The following is a 19,596-nucleotide window of genomic DNA, read 5'->3' as shown; positions in this document are numbered from 1 at the left end:
CATCCAAACTGGCCAAAGGGATAACCCCTACCATAGAAAGTCATGTCCAGCACATAAACACAGGGGAGCTGGCCAGAAGGGGCTGATCACTGCTCAGAGACAGTCTGGGCATTGGTCACTGGGTGGTGAGCAACTCTATTGTGCATCACTTGTTTTTCTTGGGTTTTAACTCTCTCTCCTTTTTATTACAACTATATTACAGTTATTACTAGTAGTATTAGTATTATCATTAGTATTAATATGTGGTAGGTTTTTTCCACTTATTAAACTGGTTTTGTCTCAACCTACAAGGTTTTTCTTTTTTTTTTTTTTTTTCCTCTGATTCTCCTCCCCATCCCACCAGCTGGGAAAAGGGGGAGTGAGCACGTGGCTGTGTGGTACTTAGTTGTTGTCTGGGATTAGACCATGACAGATGCTGATGACAATCCTCTCAACCCAGGTGAGCCAGTTTTCAATCTAACTTTATCCTCCTCTATTGGGAGCAAGTCTTCCTGGGTCCAGATTGGTCTCAAGGGTCTTGGAATCCTGAAAGTGAATCCTGAGGTAAATACCAAGGTGAAGAAGGCTAATATTAAGTACCTCAGTGTTCTCCATATCCTTTGTTACCCGCCTCATTCAGCAGCAGACTCACATATTCTTTCATCTTCCTTTTGCTGCTGATACACTTGTAGAAGCTCTCTTGTTGCCCTTCACATCCCTCACCACATTCAACTCCATGTGGGCTTTGTCCTTCCTTATGTGATCCCTGAATGCTTGGATGATGTCTCCATATTCCTCCAGAGTCATCTATCCGTGCTTCTTCCCCCTGTATGCTTCCCTACTATGCCTGAGTTTTGTCAGAAGCTTTGACTTCATCCATCCACAATTCCTTTCCTTTTTATGTAACTTCCTGCAAGGCAGGATGGACTGTTCTGGAGCTCAGAGAAAGTTATTCTTCAAAATCACGATGCTCTCTCATGAACACCTCTTCTCTCCAGGGCCACGTCCAAGAAATCTTCCAAGCTGATCCCTAAGCAGACCAAGGTCTCCTGTCCTAAGTCTGATGTTTTGATTCTCCCATTTGCTTTGTTTGTTTGTCCCAGGATTGAGGATTCCACCACTTCACAGCCCTGGCAGCCAAAGCTGCCTCATGAGTGCAAATTCTTCCATGAGTGCAAACAGGAGGGAGATGAGCCTGAGCTGTCCCACTGCCCCTCTGGGATCCCAGCGACATCAGAGCCCTGCAGTGGCATGTGGATTTCTAGCTCTTCCTGTATTTGTCCCCATGCTGCATGCACTTGTGTACAAGCACTTCAGAGAGGCACCCACTCCTGCGAATTGCCAGAGATTCCCCCATAATGGTGGCCTGTAGGCACTTCCTTATTTCGTTCATACCTTTCAGGTGGGGCTCAAATATTTGCAGAAGCAAATTATGCACACAGCAGTTCTTCTCAACCCCTGTTTTTCTTTGACAAGTACTGCTCTTATTTCCTACTTATTACAGGATTTGGCTTTTCTCTTTCCCCACCCGGATATGCTGACCTGACAAAAACTATTAGATCTCTTCACAAATGTTTGCAATAAAAGCACAGAAATTAATGTCAGTCATGTATACACACAAACATCACTGAAGTATCTTTTTTCGGAAGATGACATTCGGGCAGTTTATTGAAGTGTTTTATTCTCTTTTATATGGCAAACAATCATCATTATTTATACCTATCATCTTTATAACATTTCACGAAGTAGAACTACTAGCACGGAATTTTCTGTGCTTGATTCTCCATTTTTCTAACGCTTTCCAGCAAAGATAGGAATCCCACTGAGTTGACAAGTAGCCCCATTATTTCCCTGTCAGTTTCTCACTGCTGGAGAATCACCAGTGTTGGAAAAAAGCCTAACTATCATTAATTACACAGCTGTTCTACCTGAGGCACTCCACGGAGAAGGGGAGTGGACAAGCTGAATATACTAAGGCATGAATGACTATAAAGAGATTCAAATATACACAAACAAACCTCTAAAAACAAAGGAAAACAGTCAGAAAAATTAAGTGGCAAAACTCTCTACGGTTGTTCCCCTTGAATCTTAAGCCACATTGTGCTGGGCAGTTCCAGCTGAATCTGGAACTCTGCTTAATGGAAAAATTTAAAGCTTAATTTTTAACCAAGTCCCCTAAGAATGCTGTTGCTGCTTTTATGTTGTTTTTTTCTAGCTGAGTAACTCTTGAACCTATTAGCTGCCTTCAAATGAATTTTAGAGAAAGCAGGGCAGCTCAAAGATTAAAAACCTGAAGAATGTCACTGAGAACACCTGTTGGACAGAAAAAAGAGCCCCCAAACCAAAGCCCACTTTCAGAAAGCACACGGAGCTTAATTACTCTCTCCTCTTTGGAAAGAGACACTTAGCCCATTAGCATAGCTTTAAATCAAGCATGTGCTTTTCCTGCTCAGAGGGAACAAGATATCGTTCAGGATGCTTCACTGGGAAAACCAGAGGAATTTCAGTTTGTGTGTGCTTCAGTGGGAGAAGAAAGGACAGGAGGTGCGAAAGGACAACAGACATCAGCTCATCATTGCCCAGGCTTCATTAGCTCCAGCATAAAAACAGCTTGTTCTGCAAACTGCAAACTGAACAAAATCCCACATTTGGAACAACATTCCAAGTATCAATTTTGGGAAAAAATACCCCTCACGGACTGCTTTAATTTTTATGTGATTTTTACACTAGTCAGTAATATCTGAAAATCAAAAATGTTACTGGAAAGCATATTTTGGTATACATTTTATGTATTCCTATAAATGTATCAAAAACTAAAACAAGAATATGTCATTTTTTAAAGTATTTTTTAAAGCAGTGAAATGCAAGATCATAGATTAATGGTTGCTAGTTAGGGATCAATCAATTATTACTGAAAATGATTGTCCAATTAAGGCTGTCGTTGGTTAAGTAGTGATCACTAATTGGTGTTCTAATTGGTGATTTGCTGTTTTATTTGTTGGAATGTACAAATACTTCAAATGGGATCCAAGAGCCAAGGCAGCAGGCCCACATGACAGGCAGCTGGGGGAGCAGACAGGATGGCCCACAGCCAAGAGCAGAGCAAAGCAGCTGGGCAGCCCACCAACCATTCCCACAGAGCACTGCAATTCCATCAAATCATCATTTCTTAACAGAAAACTGCACATCAGTAATTTTTCATCCCACTTTGTGATTATTTATGTGCTGGTGAGTTTAAGGGCCTTCTATTTCTAAAGGCAAAACAAAACCAAGAAAAAAACCCACAAAAAAACAAGTCAAATGACGGGACATTCTTTCACTGTCCCCATCTCTGCTCATGCTGCACTGCTCTACTTTGCTCTCTCTTCATCTGCTCCAGAGCCCAGCTTGCTTTCCCTCACTAATCCCTCTTCTTCTTACCATTACACCACTGCTGCTCTACCTGAATTTACTTAATTGCTTCTGTCAACAGTTTTAACTTCTGACAAATTGACTCTGAAAAACTGCAAATGTAAACACCACAATCGTCTTGGATCAGGAACCAAAACATTTTTAAATCCACTCATTTTTCTTCAGTTCTGACTATTACCTCATCTTACTAGGAAAGGTAAGAAACCTCTCAAAGTTGGCAGTTTTAAAAGCCTTTCCTCTGGGGCAGTTTATTCCTAAACTCTGTTGCTTGAACAGTCAGGTGACAACTTGAAGGCTGAGGGAAGAGAGGACGAGAGGGCAAATTAACCAACACCATCATATAGGGATTTTCTCCTCCTCTGTTAATTTGACATCCTTTTGCAAGACTCCAGGGAGCTCTTATTTAAAGATACCTTGCTAAGCTTGAGTTGCACAAGTTCATTTTATGTTATAATTGCTGCTCCTCAGTGTGAGTGGATACCCCCTTCATCCTGCAAAAGTCAGCAGAATCCCTCTTTAACCCTCTAATTGGGTAGCTGTTGGCTCACCCTCCCTCCTGTCTGTCCCCTCTGCAAACAGTTCTTGGATATGATTTTATCATCTATCTGAAATTTCATTCTGCTGTTCTGTGTCTGAGAGGAGGATGATTAGATCCCAGCAAAATGTCATGTTAAACTATACTTATCTTTTATGTAAGACCGTGCATTCCAGTACAGGTTTCTATATTGTTCTTTATTAAACTAAATATTGTTTGGCCTTCTAACTTTGTCTTCATATTCTCTACTTCTTCTGATACTCACACCTCAGTTGCCTGAACTCAAATACCACCATTTAATAATCCCAACAAGCCATGTGAAGTTCCACTTGCTATCTCAGTTCTCCAAAATCTTTTTCTGTACCTCTAAATTTGTACCATTCAACATGCAAAATTTGTCTTCTATTTTAGAATATCAATATTCACTTTCACATCCAATCATTAAAACCACTCAATCATAAAATAACTAAATGTTTAATACCAGCCCCCACATTTACAACTTTTCCATGGTACTGTCTAATATACACCAATTTACATTTATTTTCCCAGATCAAAGATGTGGGGTTTTTCCCCCTCACAATTAACAATTTTTTTTATACTTCAGAGAACATTAAAGTGTTAAACATATATGCTGTGTGCTATCTCCCATCTTTTTTGAACATGTGATTGCTCTCCAGTGTAATCTGAATCTTTCTACCTTCTTATTTAAAGTAACATTTTCAAAAAAAGCTTTACAGCTTTTATTTATACTTTCTTTCAAGGTCCAATTATCCATTATAATGGAATTTCTTTAATTGCAGATACCAAAGATTAAGTAAATCACACCTACAGAAAGACAGAGACAGTTCCAGGGCATGAAGACAAATAATGTGGGTGGCTTCATTAACCTGGGATCATCACCCAGCAGATCTCAAAATGGGCAGGCACAAATACACCACCTTAAAATTATCAATACTCTTTACAGTACTTTGCTTAACAAAAGGAGAAATGTGTCTCTCAAATGTACAAGGGAATGAGTACCAGCATGGGGAGATCGTGGCACTTCATTAAGGGTACTGGGGTACTGCTGTGCCAGGAAGAACTCCCAACATAAAACAAAAAATTCACTCCTTAGGAGACAGACCACAGCCATTGAAAGCCTGCTCTGACAGACAGGGAATATGGCAGGCAGGGAGTCTAAAAAGACTCTCTTCATGATCAGGGAAAAGAAGAGAATACGAGCTCCTTCTCTATAACGTCCAGTTTGTGCTTGATGTCTCGTGGAAGCGTTTAAAGTAAGAAGTTTTGTGCAACACTTCTCTCTTCTTAACATGTTTTCAACATTACATTTGATCCTGTTCTTAAATTCAAACCCATCCACTTTAGGATGTGCTTTAGGAAGTCCAGGCTATATTTAACTGTTTAATGGATAATTAAATATCTGATTCTGTATCAAATGGTGGATACACTGTACCTCTCATTTCTCTGAACACTTCACAGAATGCTAGCTATGCCTCTCAAGCATTTTTATTAAACCTGTTTAGTGCCTTCACTGTATGTCTGACCTCCCATAATTACTTTTCAGGCCTAAAATTCAGATCCTCTTCGGTAAAACAAAGAGAAACCTCAGGTTAAACAACCTGTTTTCAGCCCTCCCCAAACACCCCACAGCCTGTGCACTATGCATGGGGTCCAAGGCATAAAACTGAAAATATACTGCTTTATTTACCTGCACTTTAGTGAAGTGGGAGTTTTCATATCCAGGGTTTTGAGTCACCTGGCTTTATGAGATCCATGACTTTCTTACACACGACACCCACCCGTCATTCTCTGTTTCTAGAAGCAAAGCCCACCAAAGTGCCTCAGGGGAAGACGAACACTTCTGGATTTAGAGGGGTTTGACAGCCCAGACCAGTGAGCTGCTTTTCATCTCACACTTGACTGGCACAGCAGAGAGACAAGAAACTTTGTTCCACTGAAGGCAGAGCACTCCTTTGCTTGCATGGCAGCTCACATTCTTCCTCATAATGACAAAACTGCCGACCACCTTTTCACAGCCAGAACAGACGACTCACCGTGGAAGGAAGAAGTGAGAGCTTCCCAACATCTCAGCGATTCCCTGTGTTCCAGCCACATGACAAAGCAAAGTCCTCCTTCTGGCACTTGCTCCCTGAACTTCAATCACCAAAACATCTCGAAACACACACAAAATCTCCCCGTTTGTAGGTACTAAGAATACTCGACCAAAATTCCAGAAGAAAAATAAAGAAAAATCAAGGTTTACAGAGGTTACTTAACAAGGAACACAGAAAGATGCCATGTAAATCTGGAGTTAGAGGTCACTACAACTAGCAAAACCACTGAATGGTAGCATTTAAAAAAATCCAAAAGTACCAGTTGTGTTCCTTTAGAGACATTTTTATTTTGTACCGTTTTTCCAATCAGCACTTAATATTCATTCTCAGTTCAAGGCAAGTTGCCTTCCTGTGGCAGCACTCATCTGGGCTTGTCCTGACAAGTGACATTTGTCATCTGCTCGCTTCATTTTCCCTTGACTGAAAGCCCAGGTCAGAAAAAACAACCAGTAAGTAGCACCAACAGGTTCTCTTCCTAACAAAGCCAGTATTACAGCCATCCTGATCCAGAAGAGGCTCCTAAGGAATCCAGCTGACAACAAGGCACAGGGAGGAAAGTTTAAGAAAGAACAAAGGCTGACATTCCTCTGACAGACACCCCAAGTGAAATGGAAGCGCCTTCAAGACAAGCCTGTCTTCAGAAGTTATTGACGGGTTTCAGACAGACAGAGGGCTCTCTTTGCCTGGATTTTGAGACCAGAAACAGAACTGAGATGGGGTTATAATGCTCCATTATGAACTAGATGGATGATTTAATTTATGTTATTGTATTTTTATGGATTTTGGAGGGAGTGAATATGATAGTATATACTGAAATTCTTGAATTCTTGTGTAGCTTCACGGAGTAATTCTGCTCTAGACAACATCCAGTGATGGCATTTCTTCAGCAAATCCTCCTTGCTGTCCAAAAGGTAAAGACCATGCCACTAAATGGAAACATAACTCCCAGCAGGTGATTGTGGAGGGAGGGGAAAGGCTGTTGTACAACTCAGAAGTAACACAGAACTCTTCAAATCCTGCTGTTGAAGTGACATTGAAGTGTAACTTAATTCACTTTTCAACCACTATTTTAAGCCTTCCCCTCCCAAGAACACCCTCCCCAAGCTCCAGTGATTTGTGCTTCAGAGGTTTCCAAAGCCAGACAAAATGTCTTCTTATTTAATTGCTCTTAATGGATTTCCTCCCCTGAATTTGTTCAGCTGCATTTTGAAACCATTAAACATTGCAAGTCTGCAGCATTCTGCAAAACTAATGTAACTTTCCATACAACCAGTGACACAAAATCTTCTGGAAGATGCAAAAAGCATGAATTTCCTGCAGTAGTTGACAACAGAATAGAAAACACAGAAAATGTAATTATCAGCACTAGCCTTGTATAAAGAAATTCTCCCATCTCTGTCACCACTACAGATTTTTCTCCCTTAGCTATAATGAAGATATTTCAGAATGATAATCACTTTATCATCTCCTTTCCTTCCCAAAACTGTACATACGACTGAAAGCCATCTCCCCTTCTACAGTGTTTACCAGGATTGGAATTGGATTTTTCAGCTTACTTGTTTTCAGGAAAAAGTTCACAAAGTTCTGATTGCATCATTAAGACACCTGGGAATGGAACTGTGTTTGATCCCAATAATCAGAGTCAGGTGAGTAAATACATGAAATGGATCCCAATATTCTTTGGGAAGGGAAAAAAACAATACCTGAAATATGTTTAGAAAACATGTTAGACAGCATTAGTGCAGTTTTTAGATACCCTTTAAGATGCCTGGTAATACAGCTTTATTGCTGTTTTTCTGATGACTCTGAGAATTCAAAAAAAAAAAGAAGCTGAAACAATGAGAGAAACAGTAAGTAAAACTTAAACCAGGCAATAAGAAAAACAGTAAGTAAAACCTAATCCAGAAAGAAAGACTGAGGGGAAAAACCCCAGAAAAATAGCTATATTTGTTTTGGCTGGTAATACCAGGCAAAATTTAATTGAGAAACTTCCGGCCTTGCAGAACAAAGACTAAGCTGGCAAAGAAGAAAACACAGTAAGAGATCTGTAACTGACTGTTATTTCTCCCCATATGTGAGATGCTGAATCTCTCATCAATCCCACTCCTAAACAACATCAGAAAAATGACACAGCAAGAGGAAGAGCAGTTAGGAGTTCTAAGCTATTCCTCAGAAGTGGGAAGAGATACCTTTTACAAAACAATGCTGTGCACAGTGACTTGGGAAATAGCGCTGAATAATTGGAATACAGCAGCCCTGAGGAGCGGTCAAGGGTGAAAAGCTGTTGTCTTCCCAGGTTCTTCCAAACCCTGGTAAAACCCCATCTACTTACTACAAACCTGCTGCATGGGAACAGATGATCAGCTACAGGCTTTTTAGGTACCTGCAGACCTTCTGAGCCAACATTGGTTTTCTTTGGCATTTGAATGGCCAGTACTTTTTCAGCATCTGGCCTTTCCCTACACTGAGAGCACCCCCTGTTCCAGCACTGACCCCACTCGGTGCGCTCCATGAAGACAAGCAGACACCAGAGACCACTTCTTGCTGCACCTTTATGCAAGTAAAAACGAGAAGCAGAACTGATCTCTGTTTCTCCTCTAAACACTCATCCTTATAAGGCTGCTGCAGAGAGCAGAGAACGATCATGCTCAAGCAATAACCTGAAAACATTTTAAAGTATTTGCCTTTTCTCAAAAGCATGAACTGAACTGCCTCACACAAGCTACTCACAGGCTCTTTAAGAAAGAGACCCCAAGTTCTGTGTCTCCCCGTCTTCCCACCTGCTGCCTTCTCCATCTATTTGCATGAGATCCACCCACGCTTCCACCAGCCCTCGTCCCCCACCTCCACCACACGGAAGAGGCTGGATCTGTATCCCTCACAAAAGGAGGAAGCAGTGCAGCTCAATACTTTAATTAGGTACAAGCTTGAAAGAGTATTGCAAAAACCAGAACTGAAATGCCAGTGGTGGAGAGAGCAAAGTCTAAAACTCAGTATTTGCAAAATAAAGCAATTCTTTGTTTCTAAAACTCGGGAAATATTTCATCTTTTCAAAGAATGAACCTTAAAATGTGAAAGACTCATTTCTGAAGAAAAGCCACCAATTAATGAGCCACAGTATCTACACAGAGATCAAACAGAACTCGACAAACTAGAAAAATAGGGTGGTATGTTTTGTTTTAACCCTTTACGTGCAAGGAACGGGCAATCACACGGGGTATGAAGTGACTGCACCATTACTGGGCTTTCTGCAAACAACAGGCTACTTTTGAAGAAGCACCACATGCATTGTTAATACAGTTGTTTATATTTAGAAAAAGAAACACTTGCTCATTCAATGTTCTCAATATTCAAACATTATTCCTGCCTGCTGAAGACATGTCCTCCATTTGAGCCAGAGCCGTTCTACTCGGCTAAATGAGCCTCTCCCCCAGCAAACTGAACTGATGAGCTTCTCCACTGCCACACATCAGCATGTCTTAATATTTCAGCATCCTGAACCCTCATCCCAGGGACTGAAGGAAGGAAGTATGCTATTATTCTAAATACTAGCAGATGAACGATGAGAGTTTTTTGTTCTGCACAAAGGAAACTTCTGCAGTAGGAAAATTCAACAGGCATAAAAAGCTTTTCCGAAGAGACTTTTCCACCAGCCCTGACGATACTTATGTTGTTTCCACTCAAGAGTGTTTCGACTTATAGACAGGGGTTACACACAGAGGGGGACAAGAAAAGCTTTCCTGCTGAATTTCCAGCTTGAAGTACCATCATTAGAAAATGTTACGAACATTGTTTGGAAACAGATGCTACGTCCAGGGTGAGGGGGGAGTGTTTCTGTCTTGTCTCCTTCTCCTGACCCCAGCACAATTGTTCCCCAAAGCTCATTCTGTCCCCTTTTACCATTAACATTTGTGGTATATTACATATTTGTCAGAGTTCTGAGCTTCTATAAATCCACCGATTAAAAAGGATGAGGGGCTTAATGAGTAAATATGAACTGAAAAAAAATCAGAACTGCAGACATTGAAATAATTTTTTTCCTAATTTAGTGGAAATGTAAAATGCTCCTAATCAAACAGGAACCCCCATGCTCCCTATAAAGATCTAATGCTGCTTGTGACCCAAACAGGTACATAATTTATATGTGCAGAGGGGGATTCCTCTGTTTTGTGTGATGACAGCTAATAGAAAGAGACATAAAAAAGAAGCAAATCTATCAAATTAATCATGAGGTCAAAGGCAACATGTCAAAGTTTATTAATTAAAATTGCCTGGCTCATTCTTTTTAAGATTTTACACCTACTCTTGATTCCTTTGAAGGAGAAGAAGCACACCCTCCTGCCGTAATTTCATTAGCTAAATCATCTAATAGAGTTAGTTATTAGATCCATGTACAATTTTCCTGTACAGAAAATTGGACATGCTGCACTATTTGTCTGCATTAACAACAGTAAAAAACAGCGTCTGCTTCTTTCTCTGTCATGGGACTGACTACCTAAGAATTCTCTGTGTTTTAGTAACAGGGAGACAGAATTTTAGACACAGACACCCAACCACTCCTCCTCAGAATACACAAAACCTAAACGTGGAATTCTTAAGGTTTATTACCCTTTAACAAATATCTGGGTAAGTGTATATTCTTTTCTAAACTAGAGCTCAATTGCGCTTTAATTCTAATTAAACAGCATGAAATGACAATACATTTTCTTCTTAATCTTTCTGTGTAGCATTTATTTAACAATACGTTTTGAAAAAACTTTCTTCAGCTTTTCTACTTTGCTGACTTGCAAGAAATTATATTTATTTTTAGCATTTTTAGATTAAACAATCTTTTTTTGAAACCCAAATACAGTTATTAATTTGCTCTATTTTTTGTGCATTTTACAGATGACCAGGTGTTATTGGTAACACAATCATTGTTACCTTTTCAGCATTTCAGAGTTTGTCTTTATTTATTAATCATTTTCTCTGAAATATTTGGAAAGCATACACTTAGTTCTTTTAGGAGACAGAATTCTGGTCTTCATAAACACAGTTTGCATTTAAAAATCCCAATTTTTCACATCACAGAGTAATCACACTGATCACACCTATGGGATGCCGAAATAACCCCATTTACATAACCCCAAAGCTACCAAGCATTCCAATTTAGAAAAGAGATTATGTGGTGCACAATTCATAAATTCAGCCCTTCACTTTAGCATCTTAATACTCCAAATTTCTCTTGGGTCTTGCTCTTTTAACAACTCTTCTATCTTTTCAAATATCTTCTCACATGGAATTTCTATCCACCACGACACACTAAAGGCACAAGTTCACAATCCGAACATATTACTAACCTTTAAAAAAAATCCTTAGAATTACCTTTGATGATGCTGTATCTGCATTTTGTTCTTCCTACTCTTTGTTTTGCCAGTGTATATCAGGATCAAAGTGAAAAGTTTTCACCAGCAAAATTACTCTTACCCACTGCACCCCCAAAAAACCTTAATATTATGTTAAATATGCTCTCATGTATCTTTCATCAGCAGTTCAGTAAAAGCCTTTATGCACTTGCTGGATTCTTTGTTACTGTAAACCCCTTTATTTTGAGAGAGAAAGTTGTTAAAATTATCACCAGCTGCACAAACAGCTACATACATTAAAATTCTTTGTTGTTTCATTACTAAGAGTGGAGTGGGCTCTCCAGCAAGGTCAGGACATGAAGTTCATTTTTATCAGGTGAAGCCCTGCTATTGAACTTTCCTCCAACTTGAAGATTCCAAATTTTTATTATCCACTTATCTTACTCCCAAAGTGATCCTCAGTGCTTCATACTCTACCTTCTCCCTTTCTCAAAAGAGAGGACATCCAGGTCCTTTGATGGAGAAGGATACTGTGCTCCTCACCTGAACAGTTACTGTCTTCCTTAGATTTCTTTTTTTTTTCTTTTTTTTTTTTTTTTTTTTTACATCTCTCCCACCATGCCTGGTGAATTTATGACACAGAGGTTGCTGTCTGGGGAGAAAGCTGGCAAAAGCCTCAGTTCAGATCTCCCACAATCCACTCTGGTATTATTCTATATATACCTTCCTCCCTTCTTCCCATATGGTCTTAGCTTTAAAGTTTGTTTTCACTTCTCTCATCTCCTTTAAATTCAAATTCTCAGCAAGGCCACAATCTTCCTTTCCCCATTCCCTGCAACTCTTCCTCAAGCCACGTTTTCTTCTTCCTCATATTATTTGTTCAATCTCACTCGGCCTTGTAGTTTTCTCTCTCCTCAGCTTTCTCCCTCCCCTTTCCTCCTTTTCTTTCTTTCTTGGCATGAGATTTTTTCCCATCCTATATTATCACGTTGTATCAGACTCAGACTCTATCTCCAGACTGCTTTCCACAACAGTCTCCTGAAAATGCTTAGCCCATTAAATCCCATAAAAATGCTTTCTATCTCCATTATGATGTCCCACTCTCATCAGTGTTTAAAAATTAGGACAAACTTATCTCTATTTTTCATTTGCTGTTCCAAAACACAGAATATCATCATACACGTCTCTCCAGCCTCTCAGTCTACATTAGCTCTTCAAAATATTGTTCTTTCAGTTAAGTATCTTCTCAGAACACGACCAGAATGTCTTTATCAAAACCCTTTGAGGGAAAGGACTGAAAACCAAAAAATTGTTTAGCCAAGAGTGAGGGGTGGTACAGAATCCCATGTGCTTTGCTGACAACCATTATATTGCCAGACAGAAGCAAAGAGCAGACAGAAGGTATTATTAATATCTCCCTCCTCAATGCCTTGCAGAGCCACTGAATCTCTATTCAATTTCTGGTTTTATTTTTCACCTTCTGATTTTCCATTTCCTCCTTCTATTTATTCCCGTTCCTACCCCATCATTTTGATTTGACAATATGTTCTCAGCTGCAGATTTTCACCTCACCCATCTTCAGGTCACTGCTGCATCTCCAGGCTGCTTTTGCAACGCTCCTGATCGCAGCAAATTCCACCTTCAGTCAGGATTTCTGAAACTTGGCTTTCCTGATCAAGTCTTCTCGATGCTTCTCTCATTATGGCTCCTCTGACCAAAGGGACAGTTTCTGTCTTTCTGCTTTTCCTGCACAAACCCTGTGTTGCAACGTGGCAATAATTTATATTAAAGGCTTCTTGTGTCATTTTTAAATTCTGTTTCCTGAGGGGAAATTTACCTCTTTATATGGAGTATCCATTCTCTTAAAATTCTCTTGAAAAAGAGCAGCATTCACAAATCATCCTACTTCCTTCCCCAACTTTTGTTCCAGGAGGGCGTTTGCTCCAGCAAACCTGATCCTGTCCCACTGCCCTGTTTCAATTAATTCAAGCATTTGTATCTAATTAAAAAATAATGGAAGTTTTGATGAATTCTGTCTAAAACACTACTTGGTTTTTTGAGTTTACTGTATAAAATAAAACAGTTGTGAGTCAATGAAGTGGAAAATTGCTGTCTTATAACAGATCCTCTAAGGTGCAAAATGTTCTCTGATTTGCTGTTATCAGTATGTCTAGTAATTGCTTTTTGTCCAACTGTTTATAAAGGGAAAAACAGACTTACAGTCTGGAGAAAAAGAGACAGCAAAACTTAAACAAAATTAAAGCATTAATGTTTTTTAAATTGTTTCTCTGTTTTGCAGAATTAAGAAAACATACCAAAAAAGCCATTTCGCCCAACAAAATAAAAAAACACCAAAAAAACCAAACAAAAGAACCCCCAAAAACTAACCAAAAAAAAAAAAAAAACACACACAAAACAAGAGGGATGAAAAGAAGCTGCATAAAACAATTAAAACAAGCAACAGGACACATTTGAAAACTAACATTCATGGTCTTTTGTTACTCCAGCTTTGCTACTAATTACAAGTGTTTTAACCATGAGGTTGAGAAATTTCTACATAGCTTTAATTACAGAACAGCATTTTAAAAAATTACCTGGCACTCAAATACACTTTAGATGAACATAAAAAGGAGTGTTACAAAATTGCTTTCTGTAACAAAGCAACAGCTCAGCATAGACTAAGATTACATCCCTCTTCCATGACTAGCACCCACGTACACAATTGCATTTTCCTTTGGCATTTGCCTTTCTCAAGAGAATTTCAGGTGATTTTTTTTAGGCATTTTTGGTGTTCTGTTCTTGTTGTCTTTTTTTTTTTTTTTTTTTTGCAATATCTCTGTATGATTTTGAATTCTCCTCTGTTTTATAAAGACTATCTGAGAAAAGTGAGAGTAAATTCACTTATTTGCACACATATAGCCAAAATTTAATTATTTTATTTAAGAGACAAATATGAAGTACGTTGGAGGCAAACACCTGAATTCAGACTACTTCTAATGTCCACTTCACATGGGCAGGGACAACCAAACAGATACTTTCCACAACTAAATCAATACCTTACCTTGTTGGCAAACTATAGGATTTCTTTCCTCCTCTCTATTTATTTATTTATTTAAAACTAGACCATTCCATCCTCTACAGTAGAGCCTTGCAACTGTACATTCAGCTTGCACCATATTTGCCCTCAGATGTTCTTAAAATCCACTGGAACAAAGAAGTAGGTCTTTCTTTGAAAATCCTTGCTGGGGTTCATTAAACCTCTTTGATGTTCCCCCCTTCCCTGGCCACATAAATGAAATCTTTATTAAAAAGAATGTCTATTGGGGCCATTTTCATAACATGATAAGGAGTGCCTGATAGATTTACTTTCCTTCTAGGCAACTTTCCAGCCAAAGTCAACAGCTAACAAGAAGTCTATATCTGAATTCATGTCGGAGGATGTAACTCACTAATTAAGTGTTCCTTAAATATTTCAAGGAACAATCAGACTTTCTGACTGATCCACTGCAAGCACTGCTCTATAAAGAGATACTACAGTTGAGTACAGCTGAATAAATTGAGGTTTCTTTTCTTTCTCAGGCATTCTCAGTCTAAGTTCCAGCATCCTAGTCCATGGTACACAACCTTCCTTGATACAGCAGTAACTCATCCCACAGTAACTGCCATCATTTTAAGGTTCACTTAGATGCATTTCTACAAGCTGTGCCTTGGCAGTCCTTCATTTTATTCACACATAAATAGAAATGTTTAATTACCTATACCCTCTGTTACTCTGATAAAACATAACTTTTTATGAAATAGCCTTGAAGCCACACAGGATGCTGCTCTGTGATGAAACAATACAGAATAAGGTACAAAAGCAGTGCTGTCCTCATGCTCCTCATCACTTGTCCACAATCCCCTGGATTTAATCCTGTCCAGAAAGCTTCACATTCATTCCCCAAGCACAGAGATGTCACTAAGAGATGCTCATGGAAGCACTGCAGAGACTCAGCACACGGGAACTCGCTGCTACTTAATATACCTGTACCAAAAGGTTTTATTTATTCTGTGTTGCAACAGCTACAGTCACACAATTTCTAACTGACAATGTGTGAACACTCATCGACCTGCAAAGGCCACAAATACTCTTTAATCAAGATTATCAAACCACAGAAGGGCTGCAGTAGCAGTGCCATGCCAAAGCAGAGGAGATCTAATCAAAGCACCAGATAACCAGGCTCTTCTGTACAACCCTCCCAGTAATCTCCCTCATGAGCACTGAAAGTTCCTGCAGCCCCAAATCCAAGCAATAAAGTTTCTAGGTCTCTCCTGCCCTGGACAACCATGTCAATGTAACAGACCCAGATGGTTTATACACTTTAACACTCTCAATTCACTGACATTTCTGTTAGGGCAGCCCTACCCAAACCCAAGCATTATATAAAAGGGTTCAGCATGATTAAGCCCATTATAATACAACCACAAGATGATTAAAATAACCTTCTACAGGTGCCAGATATCTGCCATCATGTTTGGATAAAATCAGGAATATCTTACTCCTTGCTGAGCTTCTAATGCTGCCTCCTCAGAATATGTCAAAACTGATAACCATGGCAGACACTAACACTTGATATCTTTATTTTCCCAGGAGCATCAAAACCTACGAACTGCAGTTCTGGTTGTCTCCCTCTCCTGAACTGCCCTTCGCATCCGTTCATCCCCCACAGTCCTCCTCACCTCCCCCAACATGTTGACACAGGGGAGTTTTAAAAGGAAATCAGAATAAAGTACATTGCACAGAAGGGAGATTTATTTTAGCATAGGCACATTAAGAAGGAACACTGAGAAAACTACTTGAATGCGAGAATGAAAAGTTATCTCAGCTTTTATCCAAGTTGAGGTATTTACTTCGTCAGATTTCAAGTCAAGTAATTTTTTTAAAATGCAGATAGTTAAGGTACCACAGTGCCTGTGCAGAACAAAAATTGCAGAAACTCAGTCATTTTATGTTGATCTGTGGGTGCCCGAAAACATTACTGCAAAAAGTGGTCTATTTAGGAATATACAGCAAAATGCAACCCAGCTCTTTCAAAACTCTCCATGCAGGTATTACTCCTCTGAAAGGAAGTCAATATTTGGTGAGCACAGAGGGAGTACTAATCTGGTAAATGGCAAAATACAGCACCTTCCTGACCCTTCACCTTCACTTCTCCCACCACCAGTATATATCCAGAATATATTTTCTCAAGTGTTTATTCCCCCTCTCTTCTTGTTCAACAGGATCAACACAATGCTTACTGTATTGCCAACAAAACAACCCAGGCATCAAAGTCTGACAGAAAACAACCTGGTAAGAAATTCAGGCCATCAGAAAAATCTACTGGGGGAGGAGGGAGAGGGGGGGAAAGATTAATTGTAGATTGAACATCATATAATGAACATTGCATGAAAATAATGCTCAGTTACCAACCCCATGGAACTTAAAAAAAAAAAAAAACAAAGTAGCAAATACTAAAAATACTGTAAAAGGAGGCCAAACTACACCCTAAGCAACCTGAAGTCTCTCACAATCCTAGAAGTCTCCTCTTTATAAAGCAAAGAATATACAGGACCACTTATTTCAACCACAAAAACTTGCACTGCATGACAGTACATAATTTCAGATTCACTGCCCAAGTCCGTAAGACTGTTCCTGCCTGATTTCAAACCTGCCTTCTATAATGACCTTCATGTGAAGGTCATTATATCACTCTCCAGTTTCCCAGTTGTCTCACACAGCTCACAAATATCACCCTTCCTTCACATCCTTCTCTTCCTTTATCATCACAAAGTCCAACAACTTAATATCGATGACATCTAACCCCCGTAAGAACTAAAAAAAAAAAAAAAGAAAAGAAAAATTTTTTTAAAAATCCACAACAGTCAAAGATGGAAATGTCACTGTGGTGCGTGTTGTTTTCTTTTATTGCCATCTGTATCTCTTCATTTAAAAAAAAAAATAAAAAAATTAATCACAATGTAGAATAAAATGGTATAAAAAGTGTGACAAAAAATACACCACAAACTTAACTATTCTTGACTGCTTACAGATACAAAGCATTAAGGATGACAAGAAATAATAAATCCTCTCAGCTGGGGGGAGGAGGGAAAAGATCGTTCTCTAGACCGAATCCAGGCAGCTTCCCACTGCCAACTCCAGAATAGCTTCATCATCCATTAAAAAGATGAAATATGATTCACCTGTGATTTTTACCAGTTTCAGTAAAAAAAAGTTATTAGCTGAAAAATGGTTTCAGACTCTTTCAGGCTCTTTTTCATGAATATAAAAATTAATAGAATCTCCTAAGGTTATGGGGGAAAAAACCACTTTGGACTACACATTTATAAGAAATAAGATCACGTAGCACAGGAAAAGTAATGAGGGTTTTTTGTGGTTTTTTTCGTTGTTGGTTTGGTTTGGTTGGTTTGGTTTTTTTTCATTTGTAGAAGACAAAATGCTATTTTATCAACTACAAGAAATTCTCTCACGCTTGCAACTGGAATTGTTTGAAATAATCCCTGCCTGGTAAAATTCCAGAGACAGACACATGAAACAGGTGTATTAGAATATCAGCACATTGTATACAAACAGAAATTACTTTCAAGAAGTCAAGCAAAGATCACACATTTTACTGCCATCCATGCTCTTCAAATTAAACTGCAGAACAGTCACGAGTTTGCATTTATTTTAATTGCAGATAATAATCTGAACCACACTGAAACACCCTATGCCTATAGAAATTCACATAACAATTTACATTTCCCCTGAAATCTCTGAAAATGCAGCAGAAATAATTTACTAATCATCTACCACTTCTTCCAATAATGAGCCATTAGAATAAAACTCAGAAAAAAATAGTTCAAGTCATAAACTACTCTGAAATGCTTAATGTCAGGGAGCACAAACAACAGAAACTATTACAATAGATTTTTCATTAATTGATCCATTTCAACACTCATTTACAGCAATCTTTAAACCAACTCTCCAAGAGCATGTAAGAAGAACAGATTAATTATTTTACTGTTGTAATTTTTAAACTGCAGGGGTTACTTCTGGAGAAACCACTTAAATTCCAAAATGGCTTGGTGCAAAAATGGCACTTGCACAACTCCTGCTGGAGCAGGGGCTTCACAGGACACCACCAACCATTTTCCCAGGACCCTCCAATTGGACCATCTGCCGTAAGACACTTACTTCAGTTCATTCTTCTCCCCTTAATTTACCCTCCCTTTCTCCCTCTCCAACACCCAGGTGGAAGATGCTGCCACAGCATCTGAGAGCCCCTATGAAAAGCAAAGGGCACACAAAATGTTGTTTCTCTAATGCCACATATACCAGGTACTGATGTGTCTCCATTAGCCCTCCCTACCTGAAACAAGCATTTATCCACACTTTTAAGGAAAACAGCTGTTTAAGACCACACAATTATGTACTGTGTTAGGTGCTTTCCTGCACCTCCGTCTCAATTCACAAAGTTCAGGTTATTTCATGTGACAATCTACCAATGCCGACTATTTTTGACAGTAAGAACCTTTTCAATTTTATTCATCTGAAGTGCTGATACCTCTACATCAGCTTACAGAGAGGGCAGCTACACTAACAGGATTTGTTTCCATCTTATGTAAGAATGTTGTTTAAAATACCGAAAAGGTCTTTATAAACTATTTGATGTCTGTGGAAACAAAAACCAACCTGAGAACATTTTTCCTAGCACAGGTCAAACGCCTGCACAGCAGCTTTCAGGTGGTTCTGATGCTCTCAGTACTCACATCTATTCAAGTATCTATGCTGCATAAAAAAACCCTGAAGTAATGGATAAAGATGGTAAAAAAAAAAAATCTAAAACTTGTCAACTTAATTGAGTGCTGTTTCAACACACGGTGTGAAGATGCATTTCCACTGAGATTTCTTATAATTTGTACATATAGGTGAACATTTACATTAAGACCCAATTAGTATGTCAAAGAGTAATTGCAGGCAGATACTCCAAACTTATATTGAAAAGCATCTACTTTAAAAATTCAAACATTTACAACAATACATTAAAACAGGGGGAAAAAGAAAGGCAGCATATACAGACCTTCCAGTAGTCAGATTGTAAACTGTAGTACCTCTGGTATGCAGATAATGCTGTAGGAGAGAAAAATGAATGTTCAATTTGTTTTGTTTCATTTTCTTTGAATATAGAAA

The 19,596-nt window shown here is 38.9% G+C and overlaps 1 protein-coding gene across 17 annotated transcripts in view; it reads right to left on the bottom strand.

The window, feature by feature from the left end:
* Positions 1-19,596, bottom strand: part of KDM6A (lysine demethylase 6A) — a 150,564-nt gene that overhangs the window by 84,887 nt on the left and 46,081 nt on the right. For all 17 annotated transcript variants that reach the window (XM_050334017.1, XM_050334019.1, XM_050334020.1 and 14 more), the window contains exon 4: positions 19,487-19,536. In XM_050334017.1, coding sequence (XP_050189974.1) covers positions 19,487-19,536 — 50 coding nt within the window. The remainder of the gene's footprint in view (positions 1-19,486; positions 19,537-19,596) is intronic.

Source organism: Myiozetetes cayanensis, unplaced genomic scaffold (assembly GCF_022539395.1).
Source record: "Myiozetetes cayanensis isolate MyiCay16 unplaced genomic scaffold, myiCay2020 scf5-8, whole genome shotgun sequence".
NCBI lineage: Eukaryota > Metazoa > Chordata > Aves > Passeriformes > Tyrannidae > Myiozetetes > Myiozetetes cayanensis.
This window is presented reverse-complemented; position numbering and strand designations above follow the sequence as displayed.